Here is a 26552-nt window from a genome sequence, read left to right on the forward strand (position 1 = left end):
ACGTTAGGGCAGTTGCACTCAGTACAGAACTTGTCAGAAATTGATGCAAGGAGGTTGGAACTGTTGCACCAGGGAAGCAGAGGCTTTAACTGTTTCAGTATGTTGAGCGCTGAAGCACACACTGTAGGTTCCATCAAAGTAGTTTGCCTTTTATCTGTTTGTAAATTCTGGGTGTTTTCGACTGCTGTTCTGTTTCTTGTCACTGCGCACTCCAGTTTATTTCCTCGAGTTGTATTCTTAAATTTTAAAGTCATCTCTATTCTGGTTTATTACTCTGGTCTCTGTCATACGGTATGTTCTTCTCAGTCGCTATCTCAAGGCTTATTATGTTGTGATCACTATTGCCTAGATACTCCTGGAGAGGTCCTTCTCCCATCTGGTTAATTTTCCAGATTTACCAGTCTCTCTCTCTCGCTGGGATTTGTATAAACCAGGTAAGAAAGGAGTTCAGTTCAGTTTGTTAAAAGATTATTTCATCTACCCCTTTCACCACCTCTTGTTCTTGTTTTATTTGGGGGGGTGGTTAAAATCTCCCACGATTATCGTTCTTTGTTCTTTTACTCAGTTTGCATTTTGCATCTAGAATTATTTTTCCAAGACCTTTCTTCTGTTTGGTGATCAGTGGTGCATTCCTGTTTGAGTTGAAATGGATCAATCACACTATCAGTGTGAATTCTGTTTCTAATCTTGTGTTATTTATGTCCCTACTTCTTTACTGTCGTTGTATTACCTCTAATTAATACAGCTTACATTCCTGGTATTTTCAGGGTATTGTTATAAAATGTAATATTTTGCAGTCCAAAATCAGCAATGAGTAGATCTGACTCACTGCAATGAGACAATGTAATTAGGTAGAAAGTGATGCCTCTAGAATTAGTAATCCCAAACCAGGCGGGTCACTGCAGATATTGCTTCATAATGTTTTGCTCCTTTTGATTGTTAGCTAGAACATAGAACATAGAAAATACAGCGCAGTACAGGCCCTTTGGCCCTTGATGTTGCGCCGATCCAAGCCCACCTAACCTACACTAGCCCACTATCCTCCATATGCCTATCCAATGCCCGTTTAAATGCCCATAAAGAGGGAGAGTCCACCACTGTTACTGGCAGGGCATTCCATGCTACCCTTTGAGTCTCCACTGAAATAAAAATGCAGCTTCAGTCTCATTCATTCAGCTTATTTTTTTCAATAAGCAACTTACCAAGGTTGAACGGAGCTGAGATTAGCAGCAATATGTTACAGCTTTCAGTCAGACTGGGTATTGAACCCATTGTCCAGACCTGCAGCTTCTGATCAACAGGCCTGATGTATCTCCAGTAGAGAGTGAGTTAGAGACAGAGTCTGTAGAGGGATTTAGACAAAAGCAGTCAGGAGCAGATTTTTATTGAATTCACATTTCATTATTGACTATGCTGGGATTTGAACTCCTGTCTGCAGTACACTGGGGACTCTGGATTACTCGTATAGTCATGTTACTGCTATGTCACAGACTCCCATAATTATTAACATAAAAGATCTGGAGGGGACCGGATGAGGTGGATACTGGGAGAAGAGGTCACTGCTTAAGAAGAAGAGGTCTCCCTATTTAAGACCGTAAGACACAGGAGCAGAAATTAGGCCATTCGGCCCATCAAATCTGCTCCACCATTCAATCCTGGCTGGTAGGATTTTCAGTCCCATTTTCTTGCTTTCTCCACATAACCTTTGATCCCCTTGGCAATCAAGAACTTTGCTATTTCTGTTTTAAATATACTCAATGACCTGGCCTCCACAGCTTTCTGTGTTAATGAATTCCATAGATTCCCCACTCTCTGGCTGAAGAGGTTTCTCCTTATCTCCATTCTAAAAGGTCTTCCCTTTACTCTAAGGCTGTGCCCTCCTCGCCTCTCCTACCACTGGGAACATCTTCCCAACATCTACTCTGTCCAGGCCTTTCAGTATTCTGTAAGTTTCAATCAGATCCCCTTTCATCCTTCACTGAATTAGGAGACTTCTTTCCTCTCAGGGGGCCATTAGTCTGTGGAATTCTCTTCAGTGGAGGCTAGGTCATTGAATTTATTCAAGGCAGTGTTAAAGTAGGTTATTAGTGGACCAGGAAGTGGCACAGTGGCTCAGTTGTGGTTAGCATTGTTGCCTCACAACACCAGGGACCAGGGTTCGATTCCACCCTTGGGCAACTGTCTGTCCGTGTGAAGTTTGCACGTTCTCCCCGTGTCTGTGTAAGTTTTCTCCCACAGTCCAAAGCTGTGCAGATTAGATGGATTGGCCATGCTAAATTGCCCCATAGTGTCCAGGGGTGTGCACGTTGGGTGGGTTGGCCATGGTGTTTATGGGGATAGGGGGTGGGCCTGGGTGCAATGCTTTTTGGTGGGGCGGTGCAGACTCGATTGGCTGACTGGCCAGTTTCCACACTGTAGGGATTCTAAATGGAGTGGTGTGGAATGCAGACAGGAAGCTGGCGTTGACACCATAACCAGATCAGTCCTGTTCTTAATGTACAGCAGAACAAGCACCAGGGGTTAAATCCTGTATTGCCTGTTATCTTGATTGAAATAGTACCATTCTGTAATGACTGCACTGATACCAGACTGCAACTTTTCTGTCTGCACAACTAAACTGGTATCCTCTAAGAGTGACGTTGTTGTTCAGTACACTGATCCCCTTGATGTAAATAAACAAACCAAGAGGTTCCAGTCGCTTTAGTGTTAGGAATTTTCCGATACTCATTGCCAGGAGGCAAAGGGGTTATCTAAATGCTCTAGTAATGGTTCCCATGGGCCCCTTATTGAGCATCCAGGTTTGTGACCTTTGTACGTACTGTCGGGGACCTAAACAATTGTGGACTAGGCTTTTTAGCTACAGGCAACATGAAGCTGAACTCAGTCCTCATCTGCCGCCCACACTTGCACGGTTTACCAAGAGTCAGTTATTGATGGTAAGGAATGGGACCCCTAAGTCCTCTCGTTTTAGACAAAAGACTACAGATGCTGGGACAGTTGGCGTTTTGGAAACTGAGCGCGATACATTTTGTTAGTAAAGAAATTGTGGAACCAAAGAGTAGGCCATGATCTGCTTAAATATTTATAGAATCAAACGATTCCTACAGTGAGTAAGCAGGCCATTCCGCCCACAGAGTCTACACTGACCCTCCAAAGAACATCCCACCCAGACCCAACCCCATGCTATCCCTTTCACCCTGCATTTCCCATGGTTAATCCACCGAACCTGCACATCCCCAGATACTATGGGACAATTTAGCATGGCCAATCCACCTAACCTGCATCTCCCAGACACTGTGGGGCAATTTAGCATGGCCAATCCACCTAACCTGCTTCTCCCAGATGCTTGTGGGACAATTTAGCATGGCCAATCCACCTAACTTGCTTCTCCCAGACACTATGGGGCAATTTAGCATAACCAATCCACCTAACCTGCTTCTCCCAGACACTGTGGGGCAATTTAGCATGGCCAATCCACCTAACCTGCATATATTTGGATGGAAGAAAGGTTGAGGGACTGAATGGCCTCTTGCTGCTCCCAATGCTCTTGGCTGCCCTGAGGGCAAATGCTGGTTCTCAGCAATACCCTGGCACGGGTCAGGAATTGAGCTGAAGACTCTCGTTTCCAATGTGGTTCAGTGCTGCAGCCAGTATCATGTGTACCCCCTGAATGGGGAGATTCCGTTCCCTGTGTTGCTCTGCACAAAGTTGGCTCTTTGGCTTGTTGTCTGCTGATCCTTTATTGACACTTATTAATGTGCTAGCAGTAGCTCAACTTTACTTTCCACACTCAAGGGCAGGAGAAGGAGGTAGGTCCGAAGTCTGCCTAATTGAACCCAGACTGTTGACAGTGTTCTGAAGTATAGGTTAGCTGGCTTGGCGTCTAAGAGCTGGTTAGCTCAGTTGGCTATTTGGCTGTCTTGCAATATTGAATGAAGCTAACAGCGCAGGGTCGATTCTTGCCACTGACTGAGTTACCATGAATGTCCAACCTTTTCGACCTTCGCCCTCACCTGAGGTTTTGTGACCCTCGGATTAAACCACCATCAGTTGTCCCTCACTAACAAGAGAGCTTCTGGGACTATGGCGACTTTATCCAGCTGACTAAGCTCATGGGGACCTGAGGGCTTTCTTGGTGCCATAAGGGCTTGTTTCCTTGCTTGCCTTGTAGGTACCCCAGTGTATGCCTGCTGTCAGGTAGAAGAAAGTGTGGACTGCAGCTGCTGGAGATCAGAGTCGCGAGTGTGGTGCTGGAAAAGCGCAGCAGGTCAGGAAGCATCCGAGGAGCAAGAGAATGGACGTTTCGGGCATAAGCTCTTCATCAGGAACTGTATCAATTCCTGGTGAAGAGCTTATGCCTGAAACGTCCATTCTCCTGCCCCTTGGATGCTGCCTGACCTGCTGTGCTTTTCCAGCACCACACTCTCGATCCACTGTCAGATGTGTTGCTGAGATGCAAAATTCCGATGGCCAGATATGAGGAGTCTGGTGTGCTGTAAATCTGATGGGTTGCTGTGATTAACTCATAAACTATGAGAACGTTTGACTCTCTCTGCAGAATGTTACTCTACGGTACATGCTATTTTTCCAATCCCCACCCAGATTTGTCCATTGTAATTTGTCTTGTTGAACTTCAGATAATTAGTCTTATAGGTGATGGAGTTGATGTAAATAATAATGCATTACATTCTTTCATGGATGGTTTTGATAACAATTGGCAGGCCCAAGCCGTTTTCTGCTGTTTGGTAGGTGATTAACTGGAGGACATGGATTTAAGATAACTTGCAGAAGAATTAAAGATTAGATTTCCTACAGTGTGGAAACAGGCTCTTTGGCCCAACAAGTCCACACCAACCCTCCAAAGAGTAACTCACCTAGACCCATTTCCCTACATTTACACCTGATTAATGTACCTAACAGTATGGGCAATTTAGAAAGGCCAATTCACCTAACCTGCACATCTTTGGATTGTGAGAGGAAACTGGAGTACCCCGAGGACACCCACGCAGACACAGGGAGAATTTGCAAACTTCACACAGACAGTTGCTTGAGGCGGGAATTGAATCCGGGTCCTTGGTGCTGTGAGGTAGCAGTGTTAACCGCTGAGCCACCATGACCCCCTAAATTTAAATCCCACCAATTGTCGTGAATGGTTTAAATCCATATCCCTGGAGCATTTGGCCAGGCCTCTGGGTTACTAGCTCAGTGACATTACCATTACACCACCATTTCCCATCTCTTTAAGAGATCAGTGAAATTTATTTTTTTGGTGAACTGAAATTGTGTATACACTTGCAAAGGAAAGGCTCAGAGGGCTGTGGAGAAAGAGCAGGAAGATGTGGACCTAATCAGGTAATTCACTCATAGAACCTCATGCATGTAGTATTAGGGGTTAAGACCATGGGAAATAGGAACAGGAGTAGGCCACTTGGCCCCTCAAGCCTGCTCCACTACTCAGTGTGATCATGGTTGATCTGAGATGACTCATGTCCACCTTCCTGTCCTTTCCCTGTAATCCTTGATTCCCCTTCTGATTAAGAGACCATCTATCTCAGACTTAATTATACACAAGAGTATTGCCCCACAGCTGTCTGTAGCAACAAGTTCCAAAGACCTTCAACCCTCTGAGAGAAGAATTTCCTCCTTGGTGCCCCTTTACTCTGAGATTGTGCCCCCTGATCCCACACTCCCCCAAGAGGGAAACAGCCTCTCAGCATTTACCCTGTCAAGCCCCTTAAGAATCCAATATGTTTTATTGAGATCCACCAATTAAATGTTACTGCTAATGGGATGGTATTTCTCATTGTAGAAATGATGCAGTATAGTGTAATGGTGGTATTTCTTGCAGCCCTGTGGTAAGATGAAGTCACAGTAAGATGTTTCTTCAAAAAAGTCAGTGTTTTCTTTACTTCAGAATCTGTAAAAACTCTTTAGCAATGCAACAAGATTAAGAACACCAGGCTACTAAAGTATGATGGACTAACTAGCTTCCTCTTGTGTGTTTCTACGATTTATATTTCGATGAATTTTGTAAACACCATCTTGAAGTCTAAGATGCTGTGCGGGAAAAATAATTCTGTTGTTAACGGTGATCTGTCTCCTGTGATTATAGCTGCAGTATTTAGGGTGGTTCTGGTATTCTCTACTCACACAAGGAGTATTTGCATGTTCAAAAGTGGGTACAAATTTAAAGGGGGTGCAAGAACCTGGGTGTACAGATGCTCGGATCAGTGGAGATGGCAGGTAGAGAAAGCTCTAAGTAAAATGTGGTATCCTTGGCTTCATTAACAGGGGTGTAGAGAACAAGGAAGTGATGTTGAGCCTGTATAAGACACTTGTTACTGTATATGCTTGATGTGGAGATGCCAGTGTTGGGCTGGGATGGACAAAGTTAGAAATCTCACAACACCAGGTAACAGTCCATCAGGTTTAATTGGAAGCATTAGCTTTCAGAGGTCCGCTCCTTCATCAGGTGGTTGTGGAGTAAAGCACAGAATTTATAGCAAAAGTTCACACTGTGATATAACTGAAATTATATATTGAAAAATACCTTGATTGTTTGCTAAGTCTCTCGTCTGTTAGAATGACCATGATAGTTTCACTTCTTTCATGTGTAAATCACAAAACATTTTTTAAAAATTACATTCTCAAGTTAATTGTGACAATTCCTATCAGAAAGATGTGAAATTTGAAAGGGTTCAGAAAAGATTTACAAGGATGTTGCCAGGGTTGGAGGATTTGAGCTACAGGGAGATGCTGAATAGGCTGGGGCAGTTTTCCCTGGAGCGTCGGAGGCTGAGGGGTGACCTTATAGAGGTTTACAAAATTATGAGGAGCATGGATAGGATAAATAGACAAAGTCTTTTCCTTAGAGTCGGGGAGTCCAGAACTAGAGGGCATAGGTTTAGGGTGAGAGGGGAAAGATATAAAAGAGACCTAAGGGGCAACTTTTTCACACAGAAGGTGGTACGTGTATGGAATGAGCTGCCAGAGGAAGTGGTGGAGGCTGGTACAATTGCAACATTTAAGAGGCATTTGGATGGGTATATGAATAGGAAGGGTTTGGAGGGATATGGGCTGGGCACTGGCAGGTGGGACTAGATTGGGTTGGGATATCTGGTTGGCATGGACAGGTTGGACTGAAGTTTCTGTTTCCATGCTGTACATTTCTATGACTCTATCACTCTAATTGGTGTCAGCTCAGTGAGATGTTGAGATGTTGAAGGTGTTAGCCTCCTGTGTTCTCTGTGCCATAATGTTTAGACTGATTCTAATTTAAAAAGTGAGTTAACAGAGTCTGACATGGATTCATGCAGATTTTGAGCAAAGTACAGTGTAACTTTGCAAGTACAAATTCACCCCACAAACGTGTGTGTGTGTGTGTGTGTGTGGTGGGTGTTTGTGAGTGTCTATGAGAGAGTGTATGTGTGTGTGAGTGTAAAGTGGTTTAAGTGTGTGAGAGTGTGCGTGTCGGAGTGTGTGTGTCTGTAGGTATGTTTGTGGTGTCTGTGTGCGTGACTGTGTATAGGAGTGTGTGTGTGTGCGCGTGCGCATGCCTGTAGAGGTGTCGGAGTGTGTGTGTGTGTAGTGCAATGATGGTCACCTGTAGTGTGACATGAACCCAAGGTCCTGATTGAGGCCCTCCCTATGGGTATGGGTCATTCTAACCGATGAGAGACTTAACAAACAATCAAGGTGTTTTTCAATGTATAATTTCAGTTACATCACACTGTAAACTTTTGCTATAAATTCTGTGCCTTACAATTGTGTACTCCACAACCACCTGATGAAGGAGTGATGCTCCGAAAGCTAGTGCTTCTAATTAAACCTGTTGGACTGTAACCTGGTGTTGCGTGCATCTGTTCACGACTCACTAGATATTTGCTTGATCAAAGAATAGTTTGACATTGTATAGGAACCGATCAGCAGAGGGGGATTAGGTTTGGATAGCTTGAGGACAAAAGCGATTGATGTCGTCTTTCTCTTGTTCACAATGCTGGCTGCCATCTTACAAGGTGACGTTTGCTGATGAGTAAAACAAGGAGAGAGTTTTCACAACAGACTGTATGGGGAAGGGGAAGAGAGCGTGTGACATTGTTGTGATTATATGGCACGAGAAAGGAATTCTAGTCACAGTAACAGACGTAGGAAGTGCAGGACATGAGCTTGCCAACTCTCCCACAGACCTGAGCGTGTTCTGGAATTGCAAGCTCACAAGTGTCTGGTATGTAATTTTTTTTTCCCAATGGACAAAGGAGGTGGAGGAGCAAGAGAAAAGAAAGAAGGAGGGATGGTGAGCGAAGAGACGAAACAATGCATTGATGCCCTTCGTGGCTGCCATCCGTGTGGCGGGTGCTGATCACTTTTGCCCTTGGTAATGGTTTTTTTTTTGGTACCAGGGACAACTTGGATGTTGTCTGGAATGAATCATCTCACACTTAGGATTGACTGCTGCGTGGGCCAGGTTTCAGTCTGTCAGCACATTACTCCCACAGCAATCACTTACTCCCCACATTGCTATATAATAAAGCCTGCTCTCTGCAGGACTGAAAGTGAAATAGATCGAACCTTCCACATACTTAAAGCATACAGAAGAGAATTCTAGATCACTGCAGGCAGTTGTTTGACAAGTTTAACATGGTGCTTTTTACATCTTAACTCTTCGAGTGCTGAAATCTCTTTTGACAATTTTGTTTCTCTTCATAACGAGCACAGAGAATTCCGGAGAAACTCACCGGGTCCAGCAACGTCTGTTGTGTGAGAGAGAGAGATTGAGTTAACATTTCAAAACCAGTGTGGTGGGGGAGTCCAGAACTAGAGGACATAGGTTTAGGGTGAGAAGGGAAAGATATAAAAGAGACCTAAGGGGCAACTTTTTCACGCAGAGGGTGGTCTGTGTATGGAGTTAACTGCCAGAGGAAGTGGTGGAGGCTGGTACAATTACAGCATTTAAAATCCATCTGGATGGGTATATAAATAGGAAGGGTTTAGTGGTATGCGGGCCAAATGCTGGCAAATGGGACTAGATTAGGTTAGGATATCTGGTCAGCATGGACAAGTTGGACCGAAGGGTCTGTGTCCGTGCTGTGCATCTGTGACTCTTCACAGGGAAAATAAAGCATCGTTGTCATCACCGGTGGTCCCTATAGACGAGGATGACTCTCTTCCACTCTTAGGATGAGTCTGTAGGCAATTGTACAGATCCATGGGGCTACCGCAGACTCTATCACACTTCGGGCAGGTGGTGATCACAGGAAGGAGTGGCTGGGGTGTAGATGTGGCAACGCATTCCTTACGCTGTTTGTGCAGGATTCCACTTTTTCTCCGCTCCCACTTTGGACGGTCTTGGGGCAGTGTTTCCCAGGTCTCTGTGGGAACATTGCACTTGCCCAGTGAGGCCTTGTGGGCATCCTTGAGGCGCTTCCTCTGTCCCACCTGGGGCTCGCCTGCTGTTTCGGTACTGGGAGTAGAGCACCTGCTTGGGGAGTCTTGTGCTGGTCATGTGGACAATGTGCCTGGCCTATTGCAGCAGATCGAGGGGGTTCAGTGCCTTGATGTTGGGGAATTTTGCCTGGTCGAAGATGCTGGTGTGGGTGCGTTTTTCCTCCCAGTGGATTCACACAGGCAATATTGGTAGGACTGCCCTTCCTGTATGAGATTGGTGATACCATCATTCAGATGTGACATTAAACTGAGGCTCTGTCTGCAGCCCCTCAGGTGGATGTAGAGATTCCCAGTGCATTATTTCCAACAAGAACACAGTAACATTTCCTGGTGTGCTAAATTTATCCGTCAGTTGCTGTCATAAAAGAACACAGATGTGTCTTCCTGAGCACCACTTGTCGATGCTTTACATTGAGTTGAAGAGCCCAGTGTGACCCCCTGGTCTTGTGAGATGGGAGACCGCGACGATAGAAGGGACAAAGGGACAGGGCCCAAAGGAGGTGTGAATGGCACAGCAATGAGCGACCACTGTCCGAGATGAAGCTCATAATGCAAGCCCAGGTTAGAGGCTAAAATTGTTGAACTGACTGAGTCTGAAACACTACAAAGTGCCAGATTGAAAGCTGACCTTTAACCTTGTGTTGAGGCTTGTTGGAACCTGTGGAGTATTTCCTGGTTTACGAGGGAATCCTATTCCTAGGCCAATAGAGGTGTACTTTGTGGGTCACGTTCACCCAGACCATCTGGGATACCTTGGGTAAATTCACTACCATCCCTCCTCCTTATGACAATTGGTCTAGAATAGAATAGAATGCCTACAGTGTGGAAACAAGTCCACATTGACCCTCCGAAGAGTAACCCATCCAGTCCCATTTCACTACCCTACTACTCTACATTTACCCCTAACTAATGCACCTAACTAGATGTCCCTGAACCTGCACATTCTGTGGGAGGAAACCAGAGCACCCAGAGGAAACCCATGCAGACGTGGGGAGAATGTGCAAACTCCACACAGATAGTCGCCCGAGGCTGAGGGATTCCCCACCACTGTGTTTGATGGGGCCCTTAGCCGTATCCAATAAGCCTCCTGCATTTCTGCCCTCACCCCTTCCCTCCCACAACACCAATAGGATTCCTTGCTTCACACTTCCCACTCCACCAGTTTTCGCATCCAGAGGATCATAAGCTGCTAATTTCAGCCACTTCCAGTAGGATGCCACCACCAGATACGTATTCCCCTACCCTCCCATGTCAGCTTTCCACAGGGATCGTTCCCTTCGGGACACCTTGTTTTCCCCCCCCACCCCACCATCCCCCCACACCCTCATGGTACCTTCCCTTGCAATTGCAGAAGTGTAATACCTGCCCATTTGCTTCCTACTTCCTCAGTACCCAAGGCCCCAGATACCCCTTCCAAGTGAAGCAGTGATTTCCCTGCATTTCACTCAATCTAATCTACTCTACCCACTGCTCATAATGTGGTCTGCCGTAAGCCTGGGAAATGGAAAAACTGCTTTGCGTAACACCTACCTTCCATTCATAAAAATGACCTAAGCTTCGTGTTGCCTGCTACTGTGACACACCACTGTGTTCCTTGTTTCTGTCTCGGGTCTGTTGCAGTGCTCCACTGAGACTCAACACCAGCTGGAGGTACACGCACATCATCTTCTGCTTAGTTATCTTATAAAGTCTTCAGCATTCCGCATTGAATTCAGCACCTCATTTTCCATTTGGGAACTCTATAGCATTCTGGACTCAACATAGAGTTCACCAACTTTAGGGCTTGAGCTCTCCCATGTCCTTACCCCAAGCCCCACACTCCAGGCCTTGTTATCTCATGGTCTGATATTACACACAGCCCATTGTTAGTCGCTAACAGTCTCCATTAACAGCTATTCACTCTCCTAACCTGATTGTTATCCACTCCTTTATGCAACTGTTCTTCTCTCTCTTTGGGCTCTATCTCAACCTATCATTTACTCCTTACGCCTCCCCACTCTTTCTCCTGCATAAAAATCAACATTCCCCAAGTTACTATCAGTTCTGAGGAAGGGTCAGTAAAATGTTAACTCTGCTTTCCCTCTCCACCGATGCTGCCAGACCTGCTGGGCTTTTCCAGTAATTTCTATTTGTTATTGAATTTAACAATTTCAGAACATGGCTACCTTCTTCCATTAGGAGAAAGTAAGGAGTGCACATGCTGGAGACCAGATTCAAGAGCGTGGTATTGGAAAAGCACAGGAGGTCTGGCAGCGTCTGAAGAGCAGGGAAATCGACGTTTCGGGCATAAGCCCTTCATCAGGACTAAAGGGCTTTCCTGAATAAGGGCTTTTGCCTGAAGCATCAATTTTCCTGCTCCTCAGATACTGCCTGACCAGCTGTGCTTTTCCAGCACCACACTCTCGACTACTTTCTTTCATTGTTTATTACCTACCCCATACCCCAAATCTTATCATTTAAATGGGTTGCTTTCACCACCATTTCATTCCTGAAGAAGGGCTCATGCCCGAAACATCGACTCTCCTCCTTGGATGCTGCCTGGCCTGCTGCGCATTTTCAGCTCTGATCTCCAGCATCTGCAGTCCTCACTTTCTCCTTCACCACAATCAACCCATTTTCAATCACTCAGCTCCCATTACCACTTACCTAGCTTCTCTTCTTCCCTGGTTTACTAACAACCATCCATTTGTCTGCCTACCCCTTTTCTCTCCCTTCGCCTTGCCCTGTCTCTACCTATCCTCTCACTGCTTTATAGCCCCATATCAGCATTAAATACCACCTTTCCCGAACTGCTTTTTGTTATGAAGAATGGTCTCAAAACATTAGCTCTCTTTTTCTGTCCACACAGTTGCTGCCAGACCTGCTGAGTTTCTCCAGCTTTCTGTTTTGGTTTGTTAATGGTAATACTAATAAGCTAGTAACCTAGAACCCCAGGCTGATGTTCTGGCGACTTGGGTTCGAATCCCACCAAGGCAGATAGAGAAATTTTGAAATTTGTAAAAATCTAGCCTAATGGTGACTAGGTAGCTATTGTCCATTGTCAGGAAAAGAAACCCACCTGATTCCCTTGAAGGAAAGAAATCTGCCATCCTTACTTGTTCTGTACATGTGATTTCAGATCCACAGCAATGTAGATGACTCTTAACTGTGTAGAGTTTTCACATTCTTCCCATGTCTGTGTGGATGCTCCAGTTTCCTTCCACAGACCAAAGATTAGATGGATTGGCCATGCTAAATTGCCCTGTAGGGTGTAGGGATGTGCACGCTAGGTGGATTAGGCAAAAGTGTACAGGAAAAGTGAAGCAGGTGCACAGATGTCTCTGTTGACAGGCTGCTAGGAGGATGCAATTAACACACGAGAGTGGGGAAAAAAAAAGGATTTTCAGAGCATGGCACAACTCTGCAGTGTGACGATGCTGCTCCTTTAACAAGGTTATTCTGTCCTTGCATTTTTTCAGTGGGATCGTAAAGGCGGAGGTTCCGATATGTCTGGGTTTATCTACTTGAAGAAGTGTTTAAGTGTTTAAGCTTTTAAAAACACTTGTTTAATGAAAGGGGAATGACCAGTTCGACCAGTTCTTCCAGTTCAGGGTTTGGTTTTAGCAAGCTGTTTGGTCTGCAGCTACTGAGGGCAGCACGGTGGCACAGTGGTTAGCACTGCTGCCTCACAGCGCCAGAGACCCGGGTTCAATTCCCAGCTCAGGCGACTGATTGTGTGGAGTTTGCACATTTTCCCCATGTCAGCGTGGGTTTTCTCTGGGTGCTCCGGTTTCCTCCCACAGTCCAAAGATGTGCAGGTCAGTACATGCTAAATTGCCCGTAGTGTTAGGTAAAGGGGTAAATGTAGGGGAATGGGTGGGTTGCGCTTCGGTGGGTTGGTGTGGACTTGTTGGGCCGAAGGGCCTGTTTCCACGCTGTAAGTAATCTAATCTAATCTACTGGTTATTGTGGCTGCTGGTCAAGGAAACAACTCCATGCTGATTCTCTCTCTGTCTCTGTCTCTGTCTCTGTCTCTGTGTGTGTCTCTCTCTCTCTCTCTCTCTCTCTCTCTGTGTGTCTCTCTCTCTCTATCTCTCTCTCTGTCTCTCTCTCTGTCTCTCTCTCTCTCTCTCTCTCTCTTTCTCTGTGTGTGTCTCTCTCTCTGTCTCTGTCTCTCTCTGTCTCTGTCTCTCTCTGTCTCTGTCTCTCTCTGTCTCTCTCTGTCTCTCTCTCTCTCTGTCTCTCTCTCTCTGTCTCTCTCTCTCTCTCTCTCTCTCTCTGTGTCTCTGTCTCTTCTGTCTCCCACATCTCTCCTATAAGAATCTGTGTTTGACTTCCCCTTTCCTTTTGCCAAGGGGGTATTTATGGGATGTTGCAATAGAGTCAATTGGGTTTTGTCAGTTATGTTATTCTATATTCTGTTCTCGTTTTTTTTCGTCTGTAAATAAATTCAGTTTTGTTTTGAAACCGAGTAGTTGGGCCAGCTGCATCACTCCTGCAATGTCACCTTTCACCTGCTTAAAGCAACTAGAAAGGTTTGGGTCTGCGCCGCCACCTTGAAATGTTTTGAGCGGGTTATGGCCTGGTCTGTAACACCTGGTTTTATGGAACATGGCGGTAGCTCAGGATTGGGGGAACTGTTTATATCTCAGCAAAGCTTGGAATCAGTGGACACTGCAGAGTTGTGCCATGCTCTGAAAATCCTGTGTCTTTTTTTTCCCCCACTCTCGTGCGTTAATAGCATCCTCCTAGCAGCCTGTCAACAGAGACATCAGTGCACCTGCTTCATCTTTTGAACAAAACACTCCACAAAGAAATTAATGTGATTCTATCAATAATCTAACCAGCGAGACCTACCTTTAAGGATTTTAACATTTTCATTTTGTCTCCTGCTTTCAGCGTTGGAGTGACAGAAAGCAATTGTCTGACCATTGCCCGAAACCAAGTGACCATGCGCTAACTTGCAATGACACTGCGATTGGCCAGGCAGCTCTTTGTACACGTTTTAGGGCAGAACTGTATTTTGGAAGCTGTCCAATTGGAGCGATCTGCATTGAAAAGGTTTGTATCTCACTTTCTTTTATCAACACTTTAGGGAATGAAATTGGCTGTCTAAACCCAGTCTGTCCTGTGTGCATCCCCACATTGACTTCTATCTTCCCTCTGAAGCGGCCTAGCAAGCCACTGAGGTCTATTCCGAAATGCCACCTTCTCATCAGCCTGCTTAATTGGCACCCTATTTGCCACCTTGTGCATTCACTCCCTACTGTGTATCGCGTTCAAGGTGCGCTTGGAAGTTGCCCACGCCTCTTCTAACAACACCTTCCAAACCTGCGACCGCGACCACCCAGAAGGACACTGGTAGCAGACGCATGGGAACACACTTTGAACTGCTTCTCCGCTCCTTCACCGTCTCTGGCTCCAAATCCTGGGACACCACAGCAGCATTGTGATCGTGCCCACTGCAGTGTCTCAAGAAAGCAGCTTCCCACCAACTTCTCCAGGGCAGTCAGGGCTGGGCAGCACATTCTGTCTTGTCATTGAGAATCCCAGTCAACAATTTTTTTGAGAGAGAGAGAAGGTCATTCAGGGATGTGTAATAAATACTGATACCACTAGCAACGCCACATTCAATGAAACTGTCCAGAAAAATAGTGGACTGTGCTTGAGGAACAAGTGTTAGCTGTTTAGCATTTTCCCAAGAAGCTGGATAACTCTTTCTGAAGTTTGTTTGGATGTGTTTAATATAGAGATGTTTTCAGTTTATTGAGGTCAGTTCTGAGCTAACTTTGTCGCCCAAATAGGTTTGGAGTCAATGTGGTCTAGAAAGAGATGAGTTATTCCTCAGTAACTGCCTCTCGTTTTATTGAATCAATTGATTGTGCTCACTTCTTTTCTAAAAAAAAATCACTCTGTGAATTTCAAATATTTATTTTATTTTTGTTCCAGGCATGTTTAAGGTGAGGACGCAATATTTACAGAACTAGAGCTGCTGCCACCTTCAAAAGAGTTGAAAAATGCAACAAACTATCTGCTTCTAAAACATTGCTGGATGTACACAGCAGGTCACCTGAAGAGAAGTGTGTTTGGGGAATTTTAACTTGTTTGCAGATGCTGCACTCTACGCTGCCAACAAAAGCTGTTTTTATTTTGGATTTCTTGGATTATTGATTTCATTTGTCACTATTGTGTTTGTTGCTGTGAAATGTGATTTAAAGAGCTTTGAAAGCAGTCTTCCTGAGTCCCAATGAATGCTATAAATGTACTAATCCTCTATGCTTCTGAATGCAATGCCTTTAACTCCTTCAAGCTGTGATACCTTGAGACTTAACCATTCCTAAACTATCTCAGCTGCCCTCCCAGATTGTACCCATTGGAAATGTGAGCTCAGAGGAGGTTCTGCTGATTATATCCGAGCTCACGGTAAGAGGTGTCCACCATCACTCCTGTGCTTCCTGACTCACGCTGGCTTCCAGTCTGGCAGTGCATTAGTTTTAAAACTTCCCATTCGCCCCAAATCCCTCTTTCTCAAACCTTGCCATCTACGTTCCCTTTATTTATTGTTTCTCCTCGGAGGTCAGTGCACGATGGAAGCTTTTGGCAAGAGAAGCCAGTTTGTGTGAACGTGCCAGTTGGGGTGTATGGAATGCCGAGTGGTTTGCAGATCCCATAGAATATTGCTCAGGCTGCAACCCTCTGCAGTTTTCCAATTCTCCAACTCTCTGATTTTCATTACTCCAGGCTGTTGGTTCCACCGTGTCTAGGCCTTAAACTCTGGGATTCTCTCTCAAAGCTTTTTGCCTTTTCATGGCTTTCCTTTCCCCTGAAAACCTTACACTTTTGACCAAGTCTTTCTTGTTCGCCTGTCCAAACATCTCAACATGACTGGGTGTCACATCAGTGGCTTTTGCTTTTGTAAAGTGCTTTGGAATGTCACGCTGTGGCAACGGCACTATGTAAATGCATGGGAGAAGGTGGCTGTAATGTCACCAGGACCGACCTACAGACTATGGGGAGTCTGGTTCAAACCCCACCACAGCACCTACAGGAATTTATATTTAATGAATGAATGCAGTTAATTAATCCCAAAAAGTCTGGAATAAAAGCTAATATCAGAAATGGTGAGTGTGAAACTGTCGATTGTTGTAAAAATATCCCATTTGGTTCTCCCTCATTCCTAGTACAGAAGGAAATCTGTCATCCTTTCATCCTACATATGACTCCAGATGTGTGGTTGCCTCCTACAGTCGTAGAAATGTACAGCACAGTAAAAGGCCTTTCAGCCCATCTAGCTTGCACTAGTTAAAAGAGAAACGAGCCATTATTCTAATCCAATTTTCATGGATTTGGCTCATTCCCTTGGCATCACAATTGAACTTCTGAATGCTTTGTAAACGTGAAATAATTCCAGAGAGGCCAGTATCCCATCACCGGGTCACCCTTGATTTACACATGCCCAGTACCTAGGCTCCAACCAGCCAGTCCCTAGACTGAGGAGAATCTCTGACACCCCTGTTTATATATCTGTCAACCAGGTCTCCAGGATTAACAGCCCCAATCAGGGAACTCATACTCAATATCCAACTGGCCAATCTTGCTCCGATCACTACAGAATGTTATAAGAGTTTCTGCCTCTATCACCTTTACAGGCAATGAGTTCCAGATTCCCACTGCCCTCTGGGTGTGGAAAAAAGCTTTCCTCACATCCTCTATTCACCTCTTGTCCCCTGACCTAAACCTATGTCCCTGATCATTGACCCCTCCACCAAGAGGAAATGATTCTTCCTATCTACCCTAACTATGCCCCTCATAATTTTATACATCTCAATCATGTTCCCTTTCAGTTCCCTCTGCTCTGTGGAAAACAACCCAGTGCATCCAATCTCTTATTATAACGAAACCCTCCAACCCAGGGACAATGTCTTGCTGAATCTCCTCTGCACCTTTTCCAGTGCAATCACATCCTTCTTCTTTACTGTCCTCAAAGGGAGCATGTTCCTCATTAGGAACATGCAAGAAACGACAGCACTTCTAGCAAATCCATTGTTCCATTAGACACAGTGAAAATGTTGGAGGTTCAGTTGTAGTTTGTCGGTTCACAGAATCTCAAATACGTAGACTTTGAAAAGACATTTCAAATCTGGAACATTAATTGGATCATGAGACCATAAGACATGGGAGCAGAAATTAGGCCATTTGGCCCGTTGAGTCTGCTCCACCATTCAATCATGGCTGATAAGTTTTTCAACCCTATTCTCCTGCCTTCTCCCTGTAACCTTTGATCCCATTGATCAAGGAGGTGAAGTGCTTTATATCAGGCATGCAAATATTAATCATCCATTTGTGTGCAGGATTTGGGGAAATAGCAGTCATAGCAACCCCTTCTCCTTAAAACATTTGACATTCAATAACCATTTGAATATTTGCCTGTAGGGATAAATGCTAACAATTGCATTTGTAAACCCTATGACTTTAGCAAAACAAATTCTCTTGTTCAATTTTTTTTTGTTGCAGGTTGAAAAATATGTCGTTGTTACAGCAATCATCATTGTGACAACCCTCTTGATCATCTATAGTTCTAGCAGTGGCAACAGCTCGTTGGGTTACAAAAGTGGCTTCATCTACCACGTTGTGAATCGGGCGCCACTAAATTTAAAGAAATGGGTCACAAAAGATGGTTACTTACCAGTTGTTGGGAACAAGGTAAGACCCTCTCTGAGCTTTTCCTTTTGTGAAATAATTTAATGCCGGCAACATTTAATCGCAAAGAGAGTTAGGAAAACTGCTTTCTCTAAGTGTGTTTAGAATACCCATGAGGAATAGTTGAAGGAAATGGCATAAAAAAGTTTGATAAACATGTGAGAGAAAGCAAGGAATAGAATATGATGGAGTTAGATGAAGAATGAGTTTTGAGAAGATTTGTGGCTCAGGTTGAGATTCTGGATGTAGGTTTGCTCGTTGAACTGGAAGGTTCATTTCCAGATGTTTTGTCACCCTAGTAGGTAACATCTTCAATGGGCCTCCGGGCAAAGAACTGCTGATAATTTCTGCTTTCTGTTTATATGTTCGGGTTTCTTTTGGTTGGTGAAGTAATTTCCTGTGCTGATGTCATTTCCTGTTCTTTTTCTCAGGAAGTGGTAGATGGCGTCTAACTCGATATGTTTGTTGATAGAGTATATGTGTTCAAAAAGAAAACTAGTCACCAGGATACATGAACATCAATTAGCCACAAAACGATATGACCCTCTCTCACTAGTATACTTACATATACATAAGGAAGGACACCACTTCGACTGGGACAATACATCCATCCAAGGACAAGCCAAACAGAGAGACACAGGAGAATTCCTAGAAGCATGGCATTCCAACTGGAACTCTTATCAACAAACACAACGAGGTAGACCCCATCTACCACCCCCTGAGAAAAAGAACAGGAAATGACATCACCAACCCAAAGAAACTCGAACATATAAATAGAAAGCAGGAATTGTCAGCAGTCCTTCGCATGGAGGCCCACTGAAAATGTTACCTAGGGTGATGAAACGTTTGTAGCAAACCTACATCCAGTGTTAGATTAGATTAGACTTAGTGTGGAAACAGGCCCTTTGGCCCAACAAGTCCACACCGACCCGCCGAAGCGCAACCCATCCATACCCCTACATTTACCCCTTACCTAACACTACGGGCAATTTAGCTTGGCCAATTCACCTGACCCGCACATCTTTGTGACTGTGGGAGGAAACCGGAGCACCCGGAGGAAACCCACGCAGACACGGGGAGAACGTGCAAACTCCACACAGTCAGTCGCCTGAGTCGGGAATTGAACCCGGGTCTACAGGCGCTGTGAGGCAGCAGTGCTAACCACTGTGCCATCGATGAAGAATCATGTGAGTTGGCTCATTTAGAGCATTAGTACTGACATAAGGGCAGCACGGTGGCTCAGTGGTTAGCATTTCTGCCACACAACGCCAGGCACCCAGGTTCGATTCTTGTCTTGGGTGACTCTCTGTGTGAAGTTTGCACATTCTCCCTGTGTGCCTGAGTGGGTTTCCTCCAGGTGCTCCGCTTTCCTCCCACAATCCAACTCTGTTCACCATCCAAAGATGTGCAGATCAGATGAATTGGCCATGCTAAATTGCCCATAGTGTTAGGTGCATTAGTAAGGGGTAAATATATGGTAGGGGAATGGGTCTGGGTGGGTTACAGTTCGGAGGTTGGTGTGGACTTTTGGGCTAAGTGTCCTGTTTCCACACTAAGGAATCTAATCTATAAATCAGTTTAGCTGAATGGTATGTTTCTACGCTGTAAATCATTACAATGCTTTAAAATATCCGCAGATGATTTTTAAAAAAAATTAACTGGCCCATTTAAATCCTATTGGGAATTGGAACTTGTCTTTTCCAGCTGTTATTGCAATATAAGACAAAGAACTGCAGATGCTGGAGATCTGAAACAAAAAAAATTGCTGGAGAAACTCAGCAGGTCTGGCAGCATTTGTGGAGAGAGAAACAGTTAACGTTTCGAGAGAAGTGACACTTCTTTCAAACTTAAAGCAGTTTTGATTCTTTGTCTGCCTATCCTTTTCCTTTCTCTCTAGGCTCCCTCTCCACCTAACCTTCACTCCTTCCCCCAACCCTTGTCATCAGCATAACTACCACCGTTGATCAGCTGCTTCTAGTTCTGAAGAAAGGTCTTTGGATTCGAAACATTAACCCTGTTCTTCTGTCCACAGATGCTGCCAAATGCGCTGCGTTTCTGTTTTTGTTTGTTGCAATCTTTGTAGCTCCAGTTATGACCAGATGTTGGCGCTTGTTAGTGCCTGTTTGGTCTATTTAAAATAGCTATCTGCTTAGTCCCACTTCCTGTCTTTCCCCGCAACGTTTTTCTTTTTCAAGTGTTTTTTTAATTTCTCCTTTTGAAAGTTTGTATCAAATTTACTTCTACCACCCTTCCAGTCATTGAATTCCAGATCATGGTAACTCATTGCATCTTTTAAAAGTGACTCGTCATCTCCCCTCCCCAGTTCTTTCGACAATTGACCTAAATTTGTGTCCTCTGGTTTTTGAGCCACCCGCTAATGGAAACAGTTTCTCCTTATTTACTCAAACATAAATAATTGCACACACCTATTTGAATCTCCCTTGTAGCTTCTCTTAAGAACGAGAAAATTGACAGTTTTCCCCAGTGTTTCCAACTGATGGCGGATGTAAGATAGGAACTTCAAGAATGAGACAGATGTTCTTAATCAGTAAGGGAGTGGAGAATTATCTTGGAACATAGTAACAGGAGTAGGCCATTCAGTCTTTGAGCCTGTCCCACCATTCAGTGAGATCATGGCTGACCTATGGCCTAACTCCATGTACCTGCCTTTGGCCCATATCTCTTAATATCTTTGCTTAACAAAAAAATTAAACTTAATAACTGGTTCAGCATCCACTGCCATTTGTGGAAGAGTGTTCCAAACATCTATCACCCTTATGAAAGTGCTTTGTAACATCTCTCCTGAACAGTCTGGTCCTAATTCTCAGACAATGCCCCCTAGTTTTAGAATCCCCAACCAACGGAAATGGTTACCCTGACCGTTTCCTGTTAATAACTTGAAGTATTCAATTAGATCATCCTTTAATTTCTAAATTCTAGAGAAAATCGGCATAATTTGTATAATCTCTCATAACTTAATTCCTGAAGTTCAGATACCATTCTTGTAAACCTACTTTGTTCTTCCTCCAATACCAAAGGGAGAGGGTGCCCAGATCTACTCCAAGTACTCCAAGTGGAGTCTAACCCGGGTGTTGTATAACTGCAGCATAACTCCTGCATCCTTGTTCTCTGTTCCCCTGGATATAAAGGCTAAAATTCTATTCTATTCCATCCATTGGCTTTCTTGATTGTTTTCTACACCTGCTTGTGACATTTTAAAGATTTATGCACCTGAACTCCTAAGTCCCTTTGGGCATCCACTGCATTTAACTACACACCAACTAGAAAGTACCCTGATCTATCCTTTTCAGTCCAGAATGGATAAGCTCACACTTGCTTACATTGAACTCTATCTTCCACAATTTTTTGCCCATTCACTTAATCTATCAATATCCCCTTGTCATTTTATGCTGTCATCTACACGGTCTACAATGCCATCTAACTGTGCCAAGAGCAAATTTGGATATGTGACTTGCTGCGCCATTTTCCACATCATTAATAAATAATGTGAATAATTGAGGCCCTTTGGGACAGGATTGGTCACATCCTGTCACCTATTGTCCCTAATTTCTGCCATCCTCAACTCAACCATTTTCCCAGCCATTTCAGTAATTTGTCCTCCATTCACTTCTGCCTTAGTTAACAGTCTCTCACTATATCAAAGAGCTTCTGGTAGATCCTTGTAAAAACATCCATTGGCTTATTCACTCCGTTAGAGTTAATTGAGGTTTGTCAGGCATGACCTACCTGTCATAAATCCATGATTAATTGAAAATCTAGTTCCCCATTCATGATTATAGACTCCAACAATTTCCCCACCACAGATATTAGACTAACTGGTCTGTAATTCCTGGTTTTCTTCTTACGCCCTTCTTAAAAAGCAGAGTACACTTGCAATTTTCCAATCCAGGGGAAGGACTCCAAAATCTAGGCATCTCTGAAAAACTGTAGTTAGAACATCTACAATATGCTCTCCTACTTCCTTTAATACCCTTACATGGAAACTGCCAGGAATCTGTTGCTCTTTAAACACCATTAACTTCCTCATTGCTGATGTTTACTTTAATTTTATTTGGTCCCTGTTTCCATTGCACTACTAATTTGCCCTGAACTTCTGGTAAGTTATCCTCCTTTGGGACTGTAAATACTGAGGCAAAGTAATTATTCAATATATGTCTGTCATTTCCCTGTAGTCATTGACAATATCCCCAGTTTCAGTCATTAGTGGGCCAACACTGCTCTTCTTCACCCGCTTTCCTTTTATGTAATTACAAAATTTCTTATATATTTTGATGTCTCTTGCACATTTCCTTTCATAATCCCCTTTAGTAGCTCTTATAAACTGTTTTGTGGCCCTTTGCTAGTCGTTGTCTCTTTCCAATCAGCAGGGTCTGTGCTGTTTTTTGCATTTTAGTTTTATGCTGTCCATTACTTCTTTAGTTGTGGCTGTTTTTCAGTGAAGTAGAGCTTTTCCCTCTCGAGTATAAATGAGGTTTGTATTGGGTTAAATGTTTCTTTAAACATCCTCCACTATTCTCCAGTTGTTTGACCCTTGAGCAGACATTCCCAGTTTACTGTGGACCATCTCTGTCTCATCTCAGTAAAGCCAGCGTTAACTAAGTCTAGAACTCTCGTAGCTGATTCATGCTTTTTGCTTCCAAAGCTATATTGAACTCGATCATGTTATGATCACTGTTTCTTAGAAACCCTACAGTATGGAAATTGGCCATTCAGCCTATCAACTCTGCACTGAACCTCTGAGGAGCATTTCACCTAGACACCCCAAACCTGTATTTCTCATGGCTAATCCATCTACCTGCACAACCCTAGACACTATATAGGTAATTTAGCGTGGCCAGTCCACCTAACCTGCGCATCTTTGGACAGTAGGAGGAAACTGGAGCACCCGGAGGAAATCCATGCAGACACGAGAAAAATGTGCAACCTCCACACAGAGTCACCAGTGGGTGGACTCGAACCTGGGTACCTGGCGCAGTGAGGCAGCAGTGCTAACCACTGAGCCACCATGTCATTCCCAAATTTGCTAGGGTTAAAGGGAAAAGGCAGAGAACCAGGCTTGAGGATTATCAGATCTTGATCTCCATTAACGGTGGAGCAGACTTAGAGTCATAGAGATGTACAGCACTGAAGCAGACCCTTCCGTCCAATCCGTCCAGGCCGAGCAGATATCCTAACCCAATCTAGTCCCACCTGCCAGCACCCGGCCCATATCCCTCCAAACCCTTCCTATTCATATAGTCATCCAAATGCCTTTTAAATGTTGCAATTGTACCAGCCTCCACCACTTCCTTTGGCAGCTCATTCCATACACGTACCACCCTCTGTGTGAAAAAGTTGCCCTTTAGGTCTCTCTTTTTTATCTTTTCCCCTCTCATCCTAAACCTATGCCCTCTAGTTCTGCACTCACTGAACCCAGGGGAAAGACTTTGTCTATTTATCCTATCCATGACCCTCATAATTTTGTAGACCTCTATAAGTTTATCCCTCAGCCTCTGACGCACCGGTGAAAACAGCCCCAGCCTATTCAGCCTCTTCGTATAGCTCAAATCCTCCAACCCTGGCACCATCCTTATAGATCTTTTCTGAACCCTTTCAAGTTTCACAGCATCTTTCCAATAGGAAGGGGACCAGAATTGCACGCAATATTCCAACAGTGGCCTAACCAATATCCTGTACAGCCGCAACGTGACCTCCCAACTCCTGTTCTCAACACTCTGACCAATATAGGAAAGCATACCAAATGCCTTCTTCACTATCCTGTCTGCCTGCGACTCCACTTTCAAGGAGCTATGAACTTGCACTCCAAGGTCTCTTTGTTCAGCAACACTCCCTCGGACCTTACCATTAAGTGTATAAGTCCTGCTACGTTTTGCTTTCCCAAAATGCATCACCTCACGTTTATCTGAATTAAACTCCATCTGCCACTTCTCAGCCCATTGGCCCGTCTGGTCAAGATCCTGTTGTAATCGGAGGTAACCCTCTTCACTGTCCACTACACCTCCAATTTTGGGGTCATCTGCAAACTTACTTACTGTACCTCTTATGCTCGCATCCAAATCATTTATGTAAATAACAAAAAGTAGAGGTCCCAGCACCAATCCTTGTGGCACTCCACTGGTCACAGGCCTCCAGTCTGAAAAACAACCATCTACCACCACCCTCTGTCTTCCACCTTTGAGCCAGTTCTGTATCCAAATGGCTAGTTCTCCCTGTATTCCATGAGATCTAACCTTGCTAACCATTCTCCCATGGGGGGAACCTTGTCGAACGCTGATGGGCTGAATGGCCTAATTCTGCTCCAAAGTCTTCTGAAGGAGTAAGGTCAAAGTTGACCAAACTACTTCCTTGTAACTATAGTTCAAGTGAATGTTTATTACCTGTGCCGTTTCCCTCTCGTAGTTGTGTTGTAAAGAGGACCTTGAAAGTTAATTCAGTATTATCCAGATATTGAAGGAAAAACAGCTGACAGCATAAAAGGAATGAGTTGGAATTGATTTAGCATGACTGAACTTTGCAACCGTCATACTTTGGTGACTCCGCATTGTACAGAGGCTTAATAATTTCAGTTAATCATCTCACAATCAGGTCAGCTACCAATAATTAATAATTGTTGCTGCAGCTTATTGGAAAAAAAGAATGTCACTCTTGTTTTCTCTCCCCGCTTGCCTGCTCCTTTTGAAGAAGTCTTTGTGTTGAGTGTAGTTCCGAGAGGGTCTGAAGTCCGCAGTGCCTCACTGAGTCTGGACAATGTGCAGAACTGGCTCTCAATCTTTCTTCACTCACCGGGTACATTGTTTCTTGCAGGACAGCCTTCAGGAGTGAAAACCGCACTCGATCATTATTTCCCCTTATTCCAACAATCATTAAATCCCATTTGCAATCAAATAACAATGGGAAAAGAACTAAAGCCAAGATGAGGAAAATCTTATCTTCTACAGCGAGTAGTTTTGTAGAGTCATGCAGCACAGAAACATACCCTTTGGTGCAACTCATGCTGAACATAGTTGCAAACTAAACTAGTCCCACCTGCCTGCTCCTGGCTGATCTCTCCAATTCATGTATCCAGTCAAATATCTTTTAAAAGTTGTAATTGTGCCCACATCAACCACTTCCTTGAGAAGTTCATTCCACATGCGAACCGCCCTGTGTGTAAAATATTTGCCCCTCATGTCTTTTTAAAATCTCTCTCCTCTCACCTGAACAGTGTGCCCCCAGTCTTGAAATCCCCCATCCTAGGGAAAGGGATGGTTACCATCACCCTACCCATGAGCCTTGTTATTTTATAAACCTCGATAAGGTCACCTCTCAACCTCCTAAGCATCAGTGAAAAAAGTCCCAGTCTGTCCAGCCTCTCTCTATACCTCAAACGTTCCATACCTAGCGGCATCACATCTTTAAAGTGTGGGGGATGGAAACAGAGATGATAGTGGAGGAAATGTTTGCAGATTCCCAGGGAATGAGCAGGGGAGAGTGCGACCAATTAGACAGTTCTCTCAAGGAGTGGGTGCAGCAGATTTGGACTGGCTCCCTTCTGGTCTCTGGTGGAAGATCAGCTATCCAAACTGGGATAGAAACCAAAATGCTGGAGGAAGGTCTGCCAGAGTCTGTAGAAAGAAAGCAGAGTCAATGTCTTGAGTCAGAACAGTTCTGAAAAAGACTCACATGACTCAAACTATTACTTCTGTTTCTCTCTCCACAGACCTGCTGAGTTTTCCCAGCAGTATTAGGGTGTTTTCTTCAGCATCTGCAATTTCTCATTTAATTTTAACTGGAATTGTAGAGACATCTGTTCGGGTCTATCTTGGCACCACAAACAAACATTGACCTACTGACAATGAAAGCAACTCATTGATAATCAGTGTTGTGCCAAAACACGTGAGTAGACAAAACGGACAGGGTGGTAAAGACCAACGAGGGCTGCTTTCTCATGAGAGAGATGATAGGTGGTTTAATGTGAGGGTACCATTCCTCAGACCAGAGGGGATGTTGAGAAATTCGTGGTAACCTCAGCTGGTGAGGGAATTGAACCCCCGCTATTGGCATCACCTATGCATTGCAAACCAGCCATCCAGCCAACTGAACTAAATAAATTGTGCCCACAAATTGACTACAATATCGCAACTGAACAATTAAGAGGTTTTAAATAAAAACCATGCCCAAAAGGGAAATGTTGAAATTTGGTGAAGACACACACCACCCACACCCACACCCACACACCACCCACACCCACACCACCCACACCCACACACCACCCACACCACCCACACCCACACCACACCACACCACCCACACCACCCACACCCACACCACACCACCCACATCACACCACCCACACCCACACACCACCCACACCCACACACCACCCACACCCACACCACCCACACCCACACCACACCACCCACACCACA

The 26552-nt window shown here is 44.4% G+C and overlaps 1 protein-coding gene across 1 annotated transcript in view; it reads left to right on the forward strand.

Annotated features, from left to right (window-relative positions):
- Nucleotides 1-15374: 15374 nt before the first annotated feature.
- st6galnac6 (ST6 (alpha-N-acetyl-neuraminyl-2,3-beta-galactosyl-1,3)-N-acetylgalactosaminide alpha-2,6-sialyltransferase 6) overlaps nucleotides 15375-26552 on the forward strand; it is a 26296-nt gene continuing 15118 nt past the window's right edge. The window contains exons 1-2 of the mRNA XM_060841533.1: nucleotides 15375-15383; nucleotides 17938-18126. Of these exons, the coding sequence (XP_060697516.1) occupies nucleotides 15375-15383; nucleotides 17938-18126 (198 nt within the window). The remainder of the gene's footprint in view (nucleotides 15384-17937; nucleotides 18127-26552) is intronic.

The sequence above is a fragment of the Hemiscyllium ocellatum genome, chromosome 21, assembly GCF_020745735.1.
Source record: "Hemiscyllium ocellatum isolate sHemOce1 chromosome 21, sHemOce1.pat.X.cur, whole genome shotgun sequence".
NCBI classification, from domain to species: Eukaryota; Metazoa; Chordata; class Chondrichthyes; order Orectolobiformes; family Hemiscylliidae; genus Hemiscyllium; species Hemiscyllium ocellatum.